Raw genomic sequence first — 19,005 nt, 5'->3', positions numbered from 1 at the left:
ACACTTTTGAGCGTCATCTACTCACACACAAACATCTCTGAACCAGATCCTCAGCTGGTGTGAACTGGCTTCAATACAACTACGCTGATTTGCACTGGCTAAGGATCTAGCCCTTCACAGCCCAAATTAATAAAGCAAAAGAGTGGGGAAAGGGGCCAAAAGTCAAATGTGAGGCTGATTCAACAGCTCCTAAGTCATGCAAGTCACCCTCAGTCACGCGAGTTACCCCCCAGATATCCGGGGCTCTGCTCCCAAGAGGAAGAGGTGCGGGGTCAGGCTCTATTATTTTTCAAAATTAAATTGTTTGGGCTAAATCTGGGAAAAATAAAGTGACATTGATTTTTCCAATGCCTCGGTTTACAAGTGAGTTGATTAGAGCACCGGATAGACTGCCCTGCCGATGCATGGGCCCTCCTGCTGCTCGGCTCCGACCTTGGATGTGCCTGCTCAGCCATTGAGCTCCGTGGGATAAGCAGGGAGAACAGATTCTTTTTAGGAGCCTGCTGGGGGTCATAACATTCAGAGTTCAGCCCAATTTTGACCTAAGGGCCTGAAATTCCTCTCCAGCTAGGAAGGAGTAGGGAGCAGAGCCTCAGCTATAAGCTGCTTCTTCTCCACCCCACACCACCTTCCAAGCCTGCCATGTACCCCTGACCCCAGCTCTACTGGATCAGGGCTCTGCAGGTTGGGAGTGAGAGGAGTGGGGAAAAAGAGAAACCTCCTGCAACGTGCTCCCCCATGTCTTAGTGAAGGTTGGTGCAGTTTTGACGACTCCTCCTACATCTTCTACCCACTCCAGGCAAGCTGGGGAATAGAATGCAGGCAGCCAACAGCAGCACAGCTCCAAGAGCCAGAGGTGAAGGGGAGGCCAGCACAGCAGTGTGGAGCGGTCCAGGATCTGAATGCACAGAGCTTAGGACTCCAGGGGATTTCCAAGCCACATTTCCCCCTCCTCCCTACATAGACCAAATCACCAGCTCTGTGATGGGAAGAGTCAAAGGAAACCTCAAGGAGTAAAGAGCAGTCTGTTTTCCCTCCTTCTTTTCCAATAGAGAGGAATAATTTGACCCTAAATGGCCTGGTGGTTTTTAGGGAAAAAACTTCCCAAATCCTCAGCTCCTACCAGTCAGCACAGTTCCCTGAAATGAATAGAGAAATGCCAATTCACACCAGCCGAGGATGTGGCCCACCATCCCTCCATGATAACTCAGTCTAGATTGTGAGAGTCACTTGCTGGTTTGAACTAGTGTAAATGGTGGAGTATCTGTGACTGGATGTCTTTCAAATCAAGATCTGAGGACTTCAGTAACTCAGCCAGAGGTTATGGGCCTACTACAGGAGTAGGTGGGTGAGGCTCTGTGGCCTGTGACATGCAGGAGGTCAGACTAGATGATCCCTTATGGCCTTAAAGTCTATGACTGTTTCTGACAGGTTCCATCACATAGCTCTGGCCTGCAGCCCCCTTGGCTTTGTTTGGGTGAGTGGGTGGAGGGGAAAGTGATCCAGTGACTACGTGAGGTTCAGTTCTCAGGCTAGAAGATCACCTCTCTTCCCCAGCTCTTTATGTCAGTCTCTTGTTCGCACTGAGTAACTCAGACTGGACTGGACCTCCATGCACACTGGAGGAGACAAAGGCTGCCGGGATCTCTGGACTATTCAGGTATCCAAGATCACAGAGTCAAGAGAGTGAGTCACTTTTTAAAATGCAGCAATTAGGAAAAAAGCCCTGATTGTTTTAGGTCTCAGCAGAGAAAGATAAGTATAGCCCTAGCACAGTCTGTGTCATTTATATGCATCTTCTACCCCCTCTTAACATCAGACATTTAATTCCATTATCATACTTAGCTCAGAGAGAGAGAGCTTGCATCCATAGATCTCAAAGCCCTTTGCAAAAGGTGGCTTACCAGATTTTGCAGATGCAGGAACTGAAGCACATAGAATAAGGCTTGGTCTATACTTACCGGGAAATTCGACAGCAGTTGACAGGAGTTACGCAAGCTACGTAGAGTTTCTTGCATAACTTATGTCGACTTTCTAAATTCTCTTGTGTGCTGTCTCCACCACGCTGCGCCGACAGGAAATGCGTACCCATGGACACAGCGCTGTGCTTTTTTTTTTTTGGAGGTGGTTTTATTGAATCGACTTCCGGATCAATTCAGTGAGTCTTTACCTCTGCTCAATCGATCCGGACAAATCGATCTGATGGCAGCGAATTTGCCGCCGTCAGTGAAGACATACCCTGAATCATTTGCTCAAAGTCCCACCCAGCAAGGCAGCATCACAACGGAGAACAGAACAAAGATCTCCTGCCTTCTAGCCCAGCGTCCTGGTGACTGTGCCGCAGTTGACGGCGCTCACTGGGAGACAGAACAATGGTCATATAACCACCTCGCTTCCTTTGCTTAGGCCGTGTTGTCTCCTACATGCACTTCACCCACCCAGGATTCTGGAAACTCCAAGAGGTCACCCTTACAGACTGTTCTGTCGCAGGGAGGAAGCTGCGCCATCCTTTCCCTGCCCTCCCCACCCTCATGGAACGACCAAGCCCCACATGGGGCAGTTCCATCTGAAAGGAGCCTCTGGGCCGCCCAACTTTCTCCAGGTCTCTGCGAGCCCCCTCCATTTCCCAGGGTCCTCAGCAGCAATTGTTCCTTCCTTACATAGAAAGTAGGGGGAGGCTCAGGGGCAACAGGAGTCTGGGATGGGAGGAGCAGGATTATGAAACCAGCACCTCCCCATGGCAATTCACATCCTCTTGTAAGGACATAAAAAGGGCTCTGAAGCAGCAGCAGGAAGTCTAGTCTTTGAACTGCTATCAAGCTTCCTGCTGCCTCGCTGGGCTGCTCTTAATTAACATCACAGACATTGTTCCCGGGGACATCCGAGAGTAAAACCTGGGACCTGTTTTATTTAACATAATGTATTAGAGAGAAGCCAAGCAGCAAAACTGCAATCCAAACCTCAGCCGTGCTGGGATCTCACCCTTCGGTTGGGGCCCGGCTCAAGGGCTTTGCCGGGGAGTGGGTTGAAATACAAACATCAGCAACGCAGAGTGTCAACCACCTAATCTGAGTGGGCACCCTCTCCAAGATGGAATAATCAGCTTGATCCTGCCGATTCAGATCAACGGGAGTTTGCACAACCCAATGAATGATGCAGGGCCCCCTTGTTTTCAAGAAGTATTACAGTAATGTTGCAAAACACTGCACCTTGCTGTAATACTACTGCAGCCTCCCAGACTTACTGTAGAATACTGTAGTACTTTTAGCATAGGTGCCCATCACTGTAGCCTCTGGACACCATTATAAGAACGTGCATAGGTACTGCTTCTAAATAAGAGTTGATCTTGGGGGGCCCGATGCAGCACTATTTATGTCAATGGGAGCATTACCAGAGGGTTCTGCAGGAGCATTGCTGGGCCAAAAACCACTCCTTTGATTAATTGTTCTGGGAAACATAGAATTAATTAAGAATTCAACTCAGCAATTAGAAGTAAATAGATTTTTTAAATGATCAACCTGCCAGAAACAAGCTCTGAAATGAACCTATTCAGATTGAGGCATCACAGTTTCTCCGTTGCAGGCTTTTGCCTCTCTGTTTTCCATCCAACACATAAAAGAGAACTCGGGAGGATGGTAGGACAGTCTGGTGATCAAGGCATTAGTCTGTGACTCAGGGGCCCTGGGTTCAGTTCCTGATTCTATCACAGCTTCTGTGGGTGCCTGTCACATCATCTCCCCTTGTATCAATTCTCCATCTGCAAAATGGGAGTGATACTACTTCTCTACCTAATATGAGTGTAATGAAGGTAAACCCATAAACATTTGGGAAGTGCTCAAGTAGAATGGGGATGGAGGCTATGTAAGTGACTAGACTCACAGACAGACTAATTGTTACATCAGAGTTAGAATGAAAGAATAGACCAGCTGTTTGAAAACAAATCTAGCTGCTTCTCCTTTTAACCGTCTCCAACGTATTAATTGTCAAGGCCAAGATTTGAAAAGGTGGCTAGTGACTTTGAGTTCGTGACCTGAGAAATTTTAAAGTGGCCTGACCAACAGAAAGTGCCACACACTCATCCTGTCTGAGACTCAGGCCTGTTTAAGGCTCCCCAAAACTGAGACTCCCCAAATCACTAGCCACTTTCCAAAATCCTGACCCATGAGGCTAACAGGATCCAAAATAGCTGATTTTAACTGGTATTTTATTAAAAACACTCTTTAAAGCTTTTTTGATAGACATCAAACATGATTATTCCACCAACAGTCATGAGTAACCAAACACACCGTTTGATGAACCGAACTACGATTATTAATTGACTAGAACTGACGTCTATTTCTAGTTACTGGTATCTGAACTGTCCTTCTTGCCCTCACAACTTAAGACTCAGATCCCACAATCATGTTAATTAAAGGTGTATTTTAAATTGACCGGATTTCTGTACAGAATTTGCCACTGGGATCTGTGCACCCTCCCGAACAAGCCAGTTGTACTTGGTGACAAGCAAAGTATTTTGAAAACAAAAGGAAAGGGCAAGATTGTGACTCTAAGCCATCGCCCACCTTGGGAAACAAACAGGTGGGGGCTGTACGCTGGCAGCTGCTCCTAATGGTATTGTTTATGAGGCCCACTTCACCCTGCAACAGGCAGCAGCATCCTGTTGGATGTGTTAGCTCCAGGCATGAGGCTGGTTTCTGTTACCAGTCCTTGTGCAAGCACCAGGATTGTACGTGACCAATGCACAGGGGAACCAAAAGGGAGCAAGAGGAGGGCGCAGATACTTCACTTAAGGTAAAACACAATCTATCCAGTGTGTTTAAGGCCCCATATCAGTAACAAAAACCCTATGTGCAGTCTTGAAAGTTGCAACCACAAGAGATTTCCCCAGTCTTAAAGTTACAACCACATTTATATTTTAAAAGAAAATATCAGAAAACATGTTTCTCCCTTTGATTTCAATGCCTAGGGTCAAGTCCACTCCCTGCCCTGTTTTCAGTAGCTGTAATGGCAGTGAAAAAACCCCACTGATCTCTAAACTCAGGAAAGCAAAGGAGCCGGATCCTCACAGGCTTTGCTGTCTAAAACATATTGTAGTTTTTAATTCTACACACATGGGACCCCCAGTCCTGCTCCCACTGCAGTGAGTGGGAGTTTTGCCTTTGATTTCAACAGGAGCAGGAACAGGCTCAATACCCTGTCAATCAGCTAGGAACATACGCATTTTAAAAAACAGAGCTGATTCCCTTGGCTTGAGAGGGTGATTTCCATGATATTGCTTTTAATTTGTTATTGTTCTACACACTGCTCTTAAGAAAGTCCCAGCAGGAAGCAGGATCTAAGATCTGATCCCTTTTTACCCAAATGTATCCCCCTGGGATAACTTTGGCACAAGCCAGTCCAAATGACTTGCACTCACTGGTATGCTGAAGTGCTAAGAGAGGCTTATGAGAGGGAGGATGGTCCACTGGTTTGGACACTAGCCTGGGACCTGGGAGACTCCAGTTCAAGTCTCTGCTATGTCCCTGGGAAGTCACTCTGTGCCTCAGTTTCCCCATCTGCAAAACAAGGATAATTGTCCTGCATTGCAGGTGAGTTGTGGGGATGAATACGTTAAAAGCTGGTCAGGCACTCAGATCCTACGATAAGTAGGTCTGTCTGTATCTAACACACACAGACAGATCCTCTGATAGTATTTCGGGCCGAGCTGAGAAGACAGACCATTTTTGAAAACCTTCTCCTCTCATGTTGGTGTAAATCAAGGGACTCTCCACTGTGGCTCACAAAGTCAGTTAAAGGAGCCTCAGGATGAAGAGGTTCTGATAACTCAGCATCCAAACCAAATCCCACTCTGAGTGGCTGAGCCATCAGTAGATGGAACCTTTTACCCTTTACTCAGAAACAAGAGGACAATCTTTCCTGGGAAACCTAGACGAGCAGGGAGTGGATTAGCTCCCTTCCTCACAGGCACCCTCTCAACCTGCTTAGACAATTAACTCCTGGGTTCAAGATCCAATCCACCACAGACAGTGCTGATCCAGATTATAGCCTTGTCATAGGCGAAGGGGAGAAAACTCCATGTCCCCAAAGGGCTCCATCACAGTGGAGTCAGGAAGGAATTTTCCCCCAGGTCAGATTGGCAGGGAACATGGAGGTTTTTTCCACCACCCTCCACAGCAGAGGTTATGGTTCACTTGTTGAGATCCTCTGGGCATGTCTCACCTAATCAATTCCCTGCCACTGCAGGAGCCTGGGGCACCCTGTCTCTCCTCTTCTCTGCCTGTGACTGTAAATTAGTCTCCTGAGGACTTTTATCAAACTAGAGTCACTGGGCTCACCATAGGGGTAACCGAGGGAAAGTTCATAGCCTGTGTTATGCAGGAGGTCGGGCTGGATGATCTAATGTTCCTTTCTGGCCTTAACCTCTAGGAAATTGCTCTGGAATCTTGAAACCCCATTCCACAGGTAACAAATATGAATAAGCTCATGTATATATCACTATGTACACCACACACAGGACCCAGGCATTGCTTTAGACGCAGCAGTGAGAGGTCCCTAAGCAATATCTAAACTAGAAAGACTGGCCCCAGACAAGCACAGTGGGTGAAATTCATTCCTGGTGTAATGCCCCTGACTTCAGTGGCATTACAGCAAAGGAATTTGTCACCATAGAACTATTCAAGAAAAATAGTTTGAAATAAATGACACCTTCCTTTTGTATATCCACGAGGATCCCAGAGCATGTTACAAACTATGCATACCGGAGTAATTTCACCCAGCACTGGAGTGAAGCTGACTCTGGACTGAAATGCAACAGCTGCTAAGCAATGCACAGCAACACCAGAGAACATTTCAGGGCAGCATGCAAATAGAAATACTGTGCGCATCTGAAGCTGTAGTGGAATTACTCAAGTTGGAAATTGGCTAGGACACCGAGGCTTACAATTCTACTCTTTTGAAACCGCTGTGGATATTAAATAACTGGGGTGGCCTGTATGTCTGTGTTCTAAAGTTGGATGAATAATGCAAACCAAAACAGTTTACTTGATTAATGGCTCCTCTCACTTTTCCACAAACCGATCAGGAGCAAATGATTTTCTCAGTTTACTGTGAGTAGTTTGTGAAGAATTCGCCCTCACGCACCTCTCTCTGTAGCTCAGCAGTGAGAATTCAAAATCTGAAATTCAAGATTAAAGCCATTTTGATGGGCCATATAAGTCACATGGTATGGTACTGGCCCATGATTGGATCACAACCCTCCAAATCAAGTTTCAGATGTGAACAATGGTGATTACAAATCTCCGCAAATTTTCATTTAACACTCACTCTTTTAGTGAGCATACCTACCCCAGTGAACTAATTCACTAGGACACTCATGAATGAATGCAGAAGGACTACCCATAAGCCCAGTTGAGGAGAATTTGAATGAATGATTAGGGAATATTTCATGCCACTCTTACCCAGCATGCCTTGGTACGTCTCATCCAAGCGATGAAGACAGAAGAGCTGCTAGCCTGATATTGCTGGGGAAAGCAGATTTATGCCGATTACACTGGAGAAATTGTTTAAGAACAGCTCATCCTTGTGAAGACAATACCCTGTTAAGGCTGACTAGGCCAGATGCTGGGCAGGTCACCTTCCAGAGGTCTGGAGGCACAGACGACTTTTCTCAAGCTCTCTAAAAGCTTTGTATTCATGGACAGAGATTATATGCCTCCTTCATGATGAACCTCTATACCAGACACCTGCACCACTACTGCCCATTTCCCATTCACTTACATGCACTCTATCCTGCAGTACAGCTTGAGATATTCTCAGGGTTGAGAGACTGGGTTTTTGAGAAGCTTCATTGTGATCTCTAGTACGCCTACTGGCTGTGGGAGGAGACAGACACTGGCTGGACATCTGAGGTCTTAGCACATGGAGCTGGGGAGGAGAACCATCAAGCTTGGATATCAGAAGAAGTGTTGCTCCCAGGACAGGAGGCTGACATGCTCAGCTCTGCTTTGTGCTTCTCACATCCACATCACTCACGAGGCAGTGTATTATTATTAGCTGCACCCCCGATGTTACGTATTAATTTCCAAAGCAGACTCATTCACACACACAACACATCCGCCCACATGCAGGAATGCTTAGACAGACACAAAACCAGACAGCAGCCAGCTATGTGGGGTGGGCACAGCTTGCATTAGCTCATCATGAAGCTAAGCCTTAATTCTACAGAGCAAAAGATGTTGGATGTGTGCACAGGTCTGCTGCCTGGCTGCAGATCTCAGAGCAGGCCAGACGATGTCAAGGCAAATCCTTCCCTGCCTGCAGTGCAAATTTCAGTGTGTGGCTCTGCTTGTTGCAGAGTTTTCCAGAACCCTGTTCAAATAGGAAGTGACCCACACCATACGCCAACCTGCCAGGGCCATTGCCCACGGTATCGGTGGACCACAGAGGCAGCTTCACCACCCCTGCCTGAAAGGCTGCCCCCTCGGTTCACTGCAGTGGAGTGGGTGCTCACAGAACTTCATGGACAGTACCAGGGAGGAATGCAGCTCATTCAGATGGTGGGTTAGAGATAGGCAGAGAGGAGAGGTATCATGGGTACAGGGAGCTGTGGCAGGGCGATTCATAGTGAAAGAACTGGATGGAATCCTGCACACATTATTTACATAGGGCCATCTGATTCCTAAGGGCCAGACCTCAAACACACAGTCAGTGTTCAGCCAACAGCCACCCCCATACTTGGATTTTCCTTTAAGTGTGTGTTGTCGGCTCAGACTGCCTTATTCTAGCTCCCAAGCATGGAACAAGCACCTCATCTGCTCTCTAACCTGAGCTTAATCAGGACTGACACTATGTAAAGCACATTCACCTTTGAACTGAAAGCCCAGGGTCACAACAGATCATTCAAAAGGTTGTTCCACAACAGATTATACTAGGTGATGTTTCCAAGCCTGTCACATCTCAAAAAGGCCAGATCACATAACTCCAGTGCTGGACTTTCCATCAGGTCATGTTTGCTGTAACCAAGAGGCCACGATTCCAAAAGCAGAGGGTGCCCCATGTTGTGGCATGCATGGCACACAAGGGAAAGGCCCAGCAGTCCCTCCTAAGGTGCTGCATCAAATCACAAAAAAAGAGAGGATTCCTCTAGTCTCTCTCCCTGCCGATGCAGGATTGTTCCCTGGGACTCATTTACTGACGACTTGGCTAATCTAGCTTTAAAAACATGCCAAGCTATGTAGAAACAGACGTTATTCTAGGATTCTGTTTTACAGATTTGGTGCTGGTCAAATTTGTCTCATTAATGTAAGGACGAAGGAACCAATTCTCTAGAAATCAGCCAGCAGTGTGAAGAGCCATTCAGGCCTGTGCCATTACCAGGCTAAGGGGTGTATTCCACATCTTCATAGATAGCAAACAGAAATTCTTCTAAGATTGCCCTGTAGACCGCTGGACTGCCTGTAAATCCCACATACCTGCTCTGGGATCTATTGTTACATACTGTAAGACTATTTTGCACTTCTACAGCCCTTCCATCTGAGGGCAGTAAAGAGCTTTACAAAAGGTTAAGCCTCAGAACTGCTCCTCCTGGTAACTGGGTATAATTAACCATGCTATACAGTTGGAGAAGTCAAGGCACAAAGACCAACTCACTACAGGTCACAATGAATTTGTGCAAAGTTAAGTATAGAACCCAGATCTCCTGCCTCCCAACCTTGTGCTGTAACAGCTAGACAATGCTTCTACTCCAGAGATTACTGACCCTTCAGTTACACTGGAACAAACATATCGACTTTAATGGTGTTACTCGGGGTTTGTACTAGCATAAGTGAGAACAGAATATGGCCAGAGTCTACACTGAGCCTTTCTTCTCTCTACAATTCATTAAAGGCTGGGTATGGAGGGTATCCGATTCTCTCCCCAGTGACACCAGTGTAAATCACCGAAGTCAGTGGAGTTACAACACTGTACAAACTGGTATAAGTGGTGGGGGGAGGGAGAAATCAAGCCTTGGGAATCAGTGCTTGGTGAAGGGGTGTGTGTAGGGGCGGGGGCCTGGAGCCAGCTATCAGTATCGAGTCTGTTATCATTCTGACTGTTGGGAGAGGTACTCCAAACCCTGACACTGGCAAGCTAAGTGTGCCCCTGTGCTGCGTCACTGTGCCGAATGCAACACCTGCTTTTCAGCAGAGCTCTAATACCTCCACTATCTGCCCCTGCATTCTCCCACGCCCCTGGCGCTGCACCTTCCTTTCAATCTATTCACTAACATAAACAGAGGTGATAGAATTCCCAGAATGAGCCAGCGGAAAATAGGGGCTTCGACACCCCACCCACCCAGCCCCTGCCATCACCGCACTCTGCTCCCTTGCAGACAAGGCAGTGTGGTGAGTGAGCGCCTTGCTTTGAAATCACGTGCGATGTGATGGGTGGAAGTAAGAGACTTATTAACGTGGAGACCCCAAGTCTTCAGAATGCAGCTGTTATCTCCTTCACAAGCTCTGGAGCTCTGATAACTTTGCAAGAGATTTCTTTCTCCCCCCAATAAATCTATAAATACTTTGCCAGGTTTTCCATCCCCCAAATGTGCAAGGGACATAAATGTCTGTCAAATTATAGCAATGTTAGAGCCAGGGAAAGGATAGCACTAAGGTAGTCAAAGCGGTCTGCAGGGAAGGGGGTTTACCCATTGCACAATGTAGCAGGGTGCTTACCAGCAAGGCTAGGCTAGTCCCTGCTACTGAGCCCTCATTAAGGGTAGAGGAGAGCCAGTTGAGTAAGCCAGCCTGGAAGGAAGGAATTAGGAATAGCTGTAGAACCTGGGAGGGCTATAAAAGCTCCCAGGAGGAGGATGCTGGAAGGAAGGGAGGGACAGGTAGCCAGAGAGGAAGAACCTACAGCAAGGGAAGTCTGAATACCCTCTTGACTAAAGGCTAAATCTGTAAGACCCCTGCGGCTGGTAAGAAATTGCTATATAGAAGGTGGTGGGCAACCCGTTGTAAACCAAGCGCACTGGTGGAGCAAGAAGCCGTTGTCTGGAAGTGGTTTGTGGGGGCCAAGGGCCTAGGCAGCAAGGGGGCCAGGCGCGAACCACTCCATGCAAGCATTGGCTTTACTGGCAATCATAGGAACCCAACCCGCAGCTGTGAAAGAGGAGAGGGAAAGCTCTCACACACCTCACTGCCCAGAGTCAGTTGGCAACCTGCAGAACCTCTCCTGTGTCTAAGCTCCTTAACAATAGATGCATAAACGCAAGCAACCTGTCCCTCCAAAGTGGCAAAGTTTTAAATCCACAATTAGCGTGTTTGGAAGAGTCATCACAAATGAGATTACCTCATGTGCATTGTTGGGGACTTGGTTGTCAAATCGATGGTTCCCTGAGCTGACCTTGGAAGTCCCCTCTCAATCATCATCTGCCTCTCTCTTATTGGCACATGTAGTAATGGAAGGATGTAGTGTCCTAACAGGAGTAACTGTCTGGTTTTACTATAGTCTGGTGCTAACACCAAGCACAGGATGGCCACGTTTGACATGAATATACTGCATAGGGCAAATATAGTGCATTTGTAAAGGGACTTCCAAGGAAATGAATCATTAAACTAGGGTCGGGGTCCAAAAAACCCACTAAAATGGCACCCACCTGCTCCTTCCCTCAATGTTCCCAGCATCCCAGCTGCTTTGTCTGCTGACAAAAACACATTTGAGTGCTATCAGCACTGCAGAGCCCAGATATCTGTGTAGAACAAAGCTGCATTCTATTCTGCCTCATGCATCACCAACAAAATTGGCCACCTAATATATCTTCCTGCCTGTCATGTACAAGGCAGAGAAAAGACAGCTTTGATTTCGAGACACTAGGATGAGCTTGCAATATTGCTAGATAGGAAAATCTTGTTCTGACTTGCAAGATGAACCATTTAATAGAGAAACCACCAAATGGGAATGAGAAGTGCTCAGACACTATGGTGATGAGCATGATCTGGATGCCTAGAGAGAGGAACTGAGATGCTTTATAGAACATCTCTTAGAATGGCTTAAAGCAGAGTTGACTCTTCTAACAGACGCACGTTATGCCTTGCTATATCTCAGGTTCATGAGGATCTTGGCAGAGGAGATATATGGCACCAAAAAGGCACGACCTCACAGATCAGGAAAGAGATTTCCACAGGCACCAAGGGCAGTTGGGCACTGAAAGTCAATGTGAGTTAGGCATCTGACTCTCCTCTCCACCTTTGAACGTCTCTGTAGTCTCGTGTTCTATAAAAGCTGCACCCTTCCTATGGTACAATCACACAAGGGAGCAGACTGGACCCCCATTGCACAGGCTCCCTGTGCAGCAACACTTTTTTTAGCTCCAGGGGTCAAACCTCAGGTTCCAAAAAGCCAGTTCCCATGTAGTTATCTTTCATTTATGCTCATCCGCAGGAAGAGATGTGCATGGAAATGGGTTCTTTGACGTTCTCAAAGGAGGGAAAGGATTTGGCACCTTTGTTTTTGAGTGACATTCGTCGGCAAGTAAAACGACTTAGCAGCTCATTAGACTGCCAATTAGAACCAACAATGATTTAATTGACCTATAACTGCCTTGGCACTAACATGTCTATGAGAGAGCGAGTGAAAGAAATGCATGATGTGGGAAAGATGGGAGCTCAGATAGGATGGTTCCAAGACCAGTCTGAGGAATTCCACGTCTTACCTACTGAGTTACTCATGAGAAACACAGACAAATTTCAGTTTTTTCAAACTAAAATGATGCTGATCTCCAGAAAGAAAGCATTCTGTTTTCTGTCTTCTGAAAGCATTCCGATGGAATATTACTTCCTTTACCGCACCACATACTATTGCATAACGCAAAACACCTGCACAGCAGAGCTCCCGTCTCTATCTGTTTATAACACTGAAAACATTTACCCACATATTTTTCTGTGCACTCACCAGTAAACACACTTCTCCTCACCCAGAAAACAAACCTGCTTCATCCTAGCGATATGGAGGTTTTGCTTCTATAGATACGTGTGATCTGGAAGGTTCATTTCTGGAGATTATTTGGATCCATCAGTCAAAAAGTAGAAAAGTTTGTCTAAAAATTGGTCTTTATAAAGCGAATTCCACTTTCAGGCTGAGGGAGGGGAGAAGAAGGGGGACTGTGACTGTTTGAGATAGGGAGTGGGACCAGGAGAGGGAAATGGGAGGTGGGGAAACTGAGACCCAACAGATGAAGGGGGGAGACCGAGATCAGATGAGGAGCTGGGTTAAAAGGGGGAGACTTGGGACTAGCTGGGCAAGGAAATTGGGATTGAGAAACACTGGGATGAGCTGACACAGGCAGTGGCTTTCGCTGTACATTTCACAAATGGTTTTTCTTCTTAACAAAACAATTAGTAAAAAGATAATCAGGGGAAATGGTCTCCACAGATCCACTAGCGCCCCATGGGATCCTTCAATCAATAAGGCTATTCAAAAACAATCGTGGGCCTTGTGGTTCTCATCCCCTGGCTGGGTCCAGGCCTGCAAACGTTACCAGGGTTAGTGTATACTATTGGGAGCAGTTCCATTGATTCCACAGTAGAAAGAACCATGCCTGATAGTGTCTGGGGGATTGGGCCCACATTCAAGAATGAAAACAATTGCGTTCCTTAAGAGTTACTGGTACTCGTATATTTCACCTGACTTTTTTTGCAGCCCGGTTCACTCTAAAAAGCAGCACACTACACCCGTTTTGCAAGCAGCTCTAATTTGCAGAGAGAGCAGATACCCCCACTATCCTTCACTCAACCACAAATAAAAATCTATCATTGTTTGTCTATTATTTTATATTAAACAAATTGCACTGGATCAATGCTTCCTCCAAGTTAGAAAGTATTAATCTATTTATCTAGCCACTGAAAAAGCTTTCAAAGTCTGACATAAATCTTGATTTAGGAAACGTACATTGAATCGGCTCTGATGTGCAATCAACCATGGATGCAGATAAACTCTGGTAACTAGTACATAGATATGCTCTTAAGTGTAACTAAAATTTCTAATAAAAAGTGTATTGGTTAAGTCACCTTTTAAGTGCTTCTAGAATTAGTCCATTCATTAGTCACCATACTTAGGGCATGGGAGTTGATTTTTATAAAGGTCATTCAGTTTCTTTTCCCCACGCAATGAACTAGAAGCAGCGATCAATGGAGCATTAATCAATATTAACTCATCTTGCTGTTGGAGGGGTCATAGATCTGCCATTGAATTAACCACATTAGGTGTAAAACAGATTATTTAATGAAAACCTATGATGAAAGCATCTGTCGTGTGCTGCAACAGGAACTGCCCTCACGCCAGCGTAAATCAGGAGTACTTCCAATGAAGCGGGTGGAATTACACCAACATAAGTCAGGGCAGAATCAAGCCCACCATATGGCCATGGGTAGTGACTCGACGTACTGAGGCATCCAGCCCACAAGTTTGCACCCCCAGCAGTCTAATGCACCAGCCATGAGTTTCCAGATCTCTGTCAAACAGCCACCCTCACGTAGTGAAACCGGGTACCCCCCAGAGGCAGGAAACACAACTGGGGGCCCGATTCTCCATTGCCTTGGAGCTTGTGTAGTCATTTACATCAGTACAGTCAGTACAAAATGTTCCCATACTGCTTTGGGACTATGCAGGTACTGAGAAACTGCGAATCAGGCCCATTAGATTGTCCTAACAGCATGGAATCTTCACCTGCCTCTGATTAGGAGCAGCCACAGTGTTGAACTGAGTAATTTTCAAGGGAAGAACTATCCTCCTTTGGTTCAAGGATATCCAGCCCTTGGAAGTACTTTGATAATACCTGCTATTTGGTGCAATCTGCTGCATTTCAGAGGCCAAAAACAGTGTCATTCATAAGAGGGAGAACTAAGTTGCCCCCAAAAGGGATGCTTCAGCACCAAAAATCAGGGAAATTTTCATTAGTCTCCTTCAGTTCAAACACTGTTCACAGGCAGTATTCTCAGGAAAGTCCACATATTTCTTTTGAGTGGCAGTCACCTTTCACAGAAATATGCTCAAGGGACCTAGAAGCAGGGCAAGGGGAAAACATTGGGCGAGAGGGGGAGGGAGACTGGCAACAGCCATAAAATAAAGTATGTTCTGCTTTCTCCATCCCTTTCAGTAATGTCCATTCTGCAACTATCTGCAAAGGGCACAGAACTGACTGTGGGCAGAAAGCACCCGTTGTGTGCCAGGCTTCTAGCATAGCATTAAAAGGGAACACAAAGCAGTGGATCATCTTAACTGGAACCTAACACCAAGCAAAGAGTGCCTTACACCTGAGGACAAAAACCCATCAGCGCTAACATCTCTGCACAATCACAAGGAGACATCAGGCAAGGACTTAATAATTAATACTAACAAATCACACACATGCATCTGACTAGGAGACCCACCGGGTGTTAGTCTCAGCCTGATCATTTGGTCTGTGCATGTCTAATTTGCCTGTTTATTTTATTCCTTTGTGTGATGCTGTGAATGGCCATATATTGCAGCACCTCAGAAATAAAAACTTACCTCATAATGTGTTGTTCTATTTTAAGCAGTAAGTGTTGGCTAACTTAGCAATTCTAGCCAAATAAGAACATCTCACCTTGGATGAGAGGCACATTGGCTACTATTACAAACATCTCTGTACTGGAGTTTGACAGTCTGGTTCTAGGCTGAAAAATTAGTCCTAAAGAAAGAAGGGGAGAATGAATCCATAGTATAAGTGAAATGTGCAAGCTTTTGGATGAAGTCCACTCAGATGGCCAAAGCACTAAGAACCAAACAAACCCTTAAGATGTGGTAGGCGAGAGAACAGTTCACTAAAATAACCTAAGAGGACACAGAAGTTTAGTTTGATTTTACATCAGACAGTGGCAGATAAGACAAATCTGTAGACAAGGCCACACAATTGTTGTTTTTCAAGCCAACCGCTCACATTCCACAGTGTTTGTGAGACATCACAACTGGGAGATGATTTTAAACCCTTTTCAATCCGGGCAGGAGGAAGATTATACATGCAAGAACTAAATATGATGATGTGACTATTGGAAACCCTTCTGTGCTGGGTCAGCTGTGCATTTGGAACACTTGACTGCATGGATTTAAATGATAAAGCAGTCTTCCAAATCACATAGCCCACTCTTAGTGTTTGTTAATTCAAGCAAATGTCAATTAATCTGATCACTGGCAGTTGTGGACTTTTTAAATATATGAACTGATTTTTAAATCTCTAAAATGTAGTTTTAGGGGCTCTGTATTGTTGATAAATGAACGCTCTCCTTCCCCTGCAACCGGACAATTTGCAATGTGCATTTTGTGATATGTATCTGTATGGGGAGCTTCCACTATGTTTTTAATGTAGTATGGAAGCGGCTGTAATTAAAGTTGAAGCAATAAACCTTGGACATTGCTTGCACTAAGTAATCCCTTACTGACTGCAGTACTTTACATATGGCACAGAGGAACCCTCACCTGTGAGGAACCATCAGTTCACTCAGAAATACCCAAACACTGTGACTGAAAACATTACAGAAACCGGCTCTGCAGCTTACAAGTTAATTCACTCAACAACTCACAATGAAAGGTTGCCACTTAAGTGAAAGCCAGGACAGTTCTGTAGCAAAAACCGGCTAACCAGCCCCATTCAAATGAGTTCCACAAACAGGATCTAACTATGCAAAGAAGAAGTCTTTACCATTCTTTGAAGGACTAAGATCCTGCTTAATGAACGGTGCTATCCCTTGCACATACAAATTCCTCACGAGTGGTGCTGCAGTAAGAAGCCCTATGGAGCAACATCCTAGCTCAGCTGCTGGGCGGTAGGGGAATAATGATCTCGGCATTAACAGCGCAGCTAGAACGTGAACAGAGCGGACCGTAGGGGTCGAAGTGGAGAGGCAGCAGGTAGCGGGGGGGGCAGCTCCCCAGTTACGCTGGACTTAACGCAGATGGGAACTGATGATGCATTTGAAAGTACAGTTAAAAATAAATGGGGGGGGACAATAAAGTTTCGCTTAGACAAACGAACCCCGCGGATTAGGGGGTTTGAATCCAGGCTACTCAGCAGCAGCTGTGTCCTCTAGCTCCGAGGCTGGGAAACTAGGCGGGAAAGTTCCCTCCGGGCGGGGACCTCTGGGTTGGGAGGTGAGGTGAGGTGAGGGGCTGGCGGGAACGGGGGGAAGGGAGTCTGGGCTGAGAAATGGGGTGGGGGTGTCGGCTGAGGGGTGGGGCTGGTTGGGGGGCTCTGGGCTGAGAAGTGGGGTGAGGGGCTGTCTGGGGGGCTCTGGGCTGAGAAGTGGGGTGAGGGGCTGGCTGGGGGGCTGAGTACCTGAAGTCGCTGTAGGGGTGGATGATCCAGAAGCCGGCGGACTTGACCCGCTCCTGCTCCCGCTCCACGGCCTTCTGGCTGCCGAACATCCGCAGGGAGAATTTGTTGACCCCCGGCTGGAGCATGCCCCCGAACTGCCGCTGCATGAAGCCGGCCTGGCCCAGCCGCAGCTCCTCGTCCGGGCTGATCGGCTCGCAGCCCGCCCCGCCTTCCACTTTGATGGAGCTGGAGGAGGAAGAAGAGGGGGAGGAGGCGGGCGGGGGAGCCGGGGCCGGGGAGGCCGGGGTCTCGGGCTCCCCGCCGCCGGGGGGGCTCCGCTCCTCGCCGGGGGAGGCCGCCTCCCCTTCGCCCCCGATCAGCCGCCTGCCCTCGGCCGCGTCGTGCGGGGGCCGGCCGGCCAGCGAGGACAGGCTGCCCCGGAAGCGCCGGCAGTCCCCGTTGGTGCTGCTCTTGGGGCCCCGGCCCCCCGCCTCCGTCTCCAGCGGGCCGGGCTCCCCGCCCAGCGCCCGCGGGCCCCCCGCGGCGGGCGGCCCCAGCGGCTTGAGGCGGATGCTCTTCCTGCGCGTGTCCTTGTCGCCGTCTCCCTCCTCGTCCATGATCGACGCCTTGGCGCCGCCGGGCTGGGGCAGGCTGTAGAGCCGCTTGCGCATGGCGGGGGGCAGCTTGTCCATGGCTGTGCGGCTGGCGGGGGGGGTCCCGGCCTGCCCCCGGCCCCGGCCGGCTCACGGGGCAGGGAGGACCGGCGGCTGGCCTGTCATCGGCTCGCCACGGCGCGGCTCTGCGGCCAGACAAGGGGAGGCAAAAAGCGCTGCCCGGCCCGGGTTGGCTCCTTGCTGCGGGTCCCCCCCCGTGGGGCAGGGTCCCTGCACCAGCCCGGCCCCGGGGTCTGGCTCAGCTCAGAGCCGAGCCGCGCTCCTGGCTAGGCTGGCCGCGCGCGAGCGGTGCCATGTCGGCTGCGCGATGCAAACGTGCGGCGGCCCCCGCCCGGCGCACCGGGCTGATCTCGCCCCCCGGGCCAGCGCTGCCTCAATCCCTCGAGCCGCCGGCCAGGCAGGAACCATTCACTGCCCCCTGCGGCATCCCCGGCGTGCTTACATCACGGCGACCACTTCTTCCTCAGGCAGCCGCTGGTCCTGGCAATATGCACCGAGCCATCCCATTCGGTGGGTTGCCATAGAAGCAACTCCTGCAAACAGGCTCTGCCTACCTGAGCCCTCACCCCGGCTTCTTAAAAGGGCAACGTGTGGCGGGGAAGGGGGCGTGCGGCTCGCCGGGCACTGCGCTATTGCTGATTACAGCCTGCACTCTCCGTCTGCATCTGGCACTGCAGATCTGCCGCTTGCCGGAGGGATGCCCTGGGCTCCCTCCGCTGATCGAACAGGTTCATGGCACGGTTCGGTTTAGGAAGAAGCGGCTGGGTGGCAGGGACTTAAAACATCGTGCCGGGACCCCCAAGGTTCATTTCCCCGCTGCTCGGTGAATAGTCCTTCTCTGCTCGGGAGCTGGGGCTGCTTCACTGCAGTTTTGCTCCCGTGAGCACCGGGGCTCTGGGGAAAGGGGGGAACCTACGAAGCTAAAGCGGGATCGGTTCACCTTGGAAAGCTCGCGGGCCGGGCACGCCCTTGCATGCAAAGCGGAGGGTCGGAGGAACGCCTGGCTTTCCCCGCGCGGCTGGG

General features: G+C 48.4%; 1 protein-coding gene across 1 annotated transcript in view; it reads right to left on the bottom strand.

Moving 5' to 3' along the window:
- Positions 1 to 18,425, bottom strand: part of HCN4 (hyperpolarization activated cyclic nucleotide gated potassium channel 4) — a 109,724-nt gene extending 91,299 nt beyond the window's left edge. Inside the window, exon 1 of the mRNA XM_067556136.1 lies at positions 17,330 to 18,425. Within this exon, the coding sequence (XP_067412237.1) occupies positions 17,330 to 18,000 (671 nt within the window). The 5' untranslated portion in view covers positions 18,001 to 18,425. The remainder of the gene's footprint in view (positions 1 to 17,329) is intronic.
- Between the last annotated feature and the right edge of the window lie 580 nt (positions 18,426 to 19,005).

The sequence above is a fragment of the Emydura macquarii genome, unplaced genomic scaffold (assembly GCF_026122565.2).
Source record: "Emydura macquarii macquarii isolate MOO-44397 ecotype Brisbane River unplaced genomic scaffold, CSIRO-AGI_Emac_v2 contig_1644, whole genome shotgun sequence".
In the NCBI taxonomy this organism is placed as follows: Eukaryota; Metazoa; Chordata; order Testudines; family Chelidae; genus Emydura; species Emydura macquarii.
The sequence above is the reverse complement of the archived record's forward strand: the minus strand, read 5'-3'. Positions and strand labels throughout refer to the sequence as shown.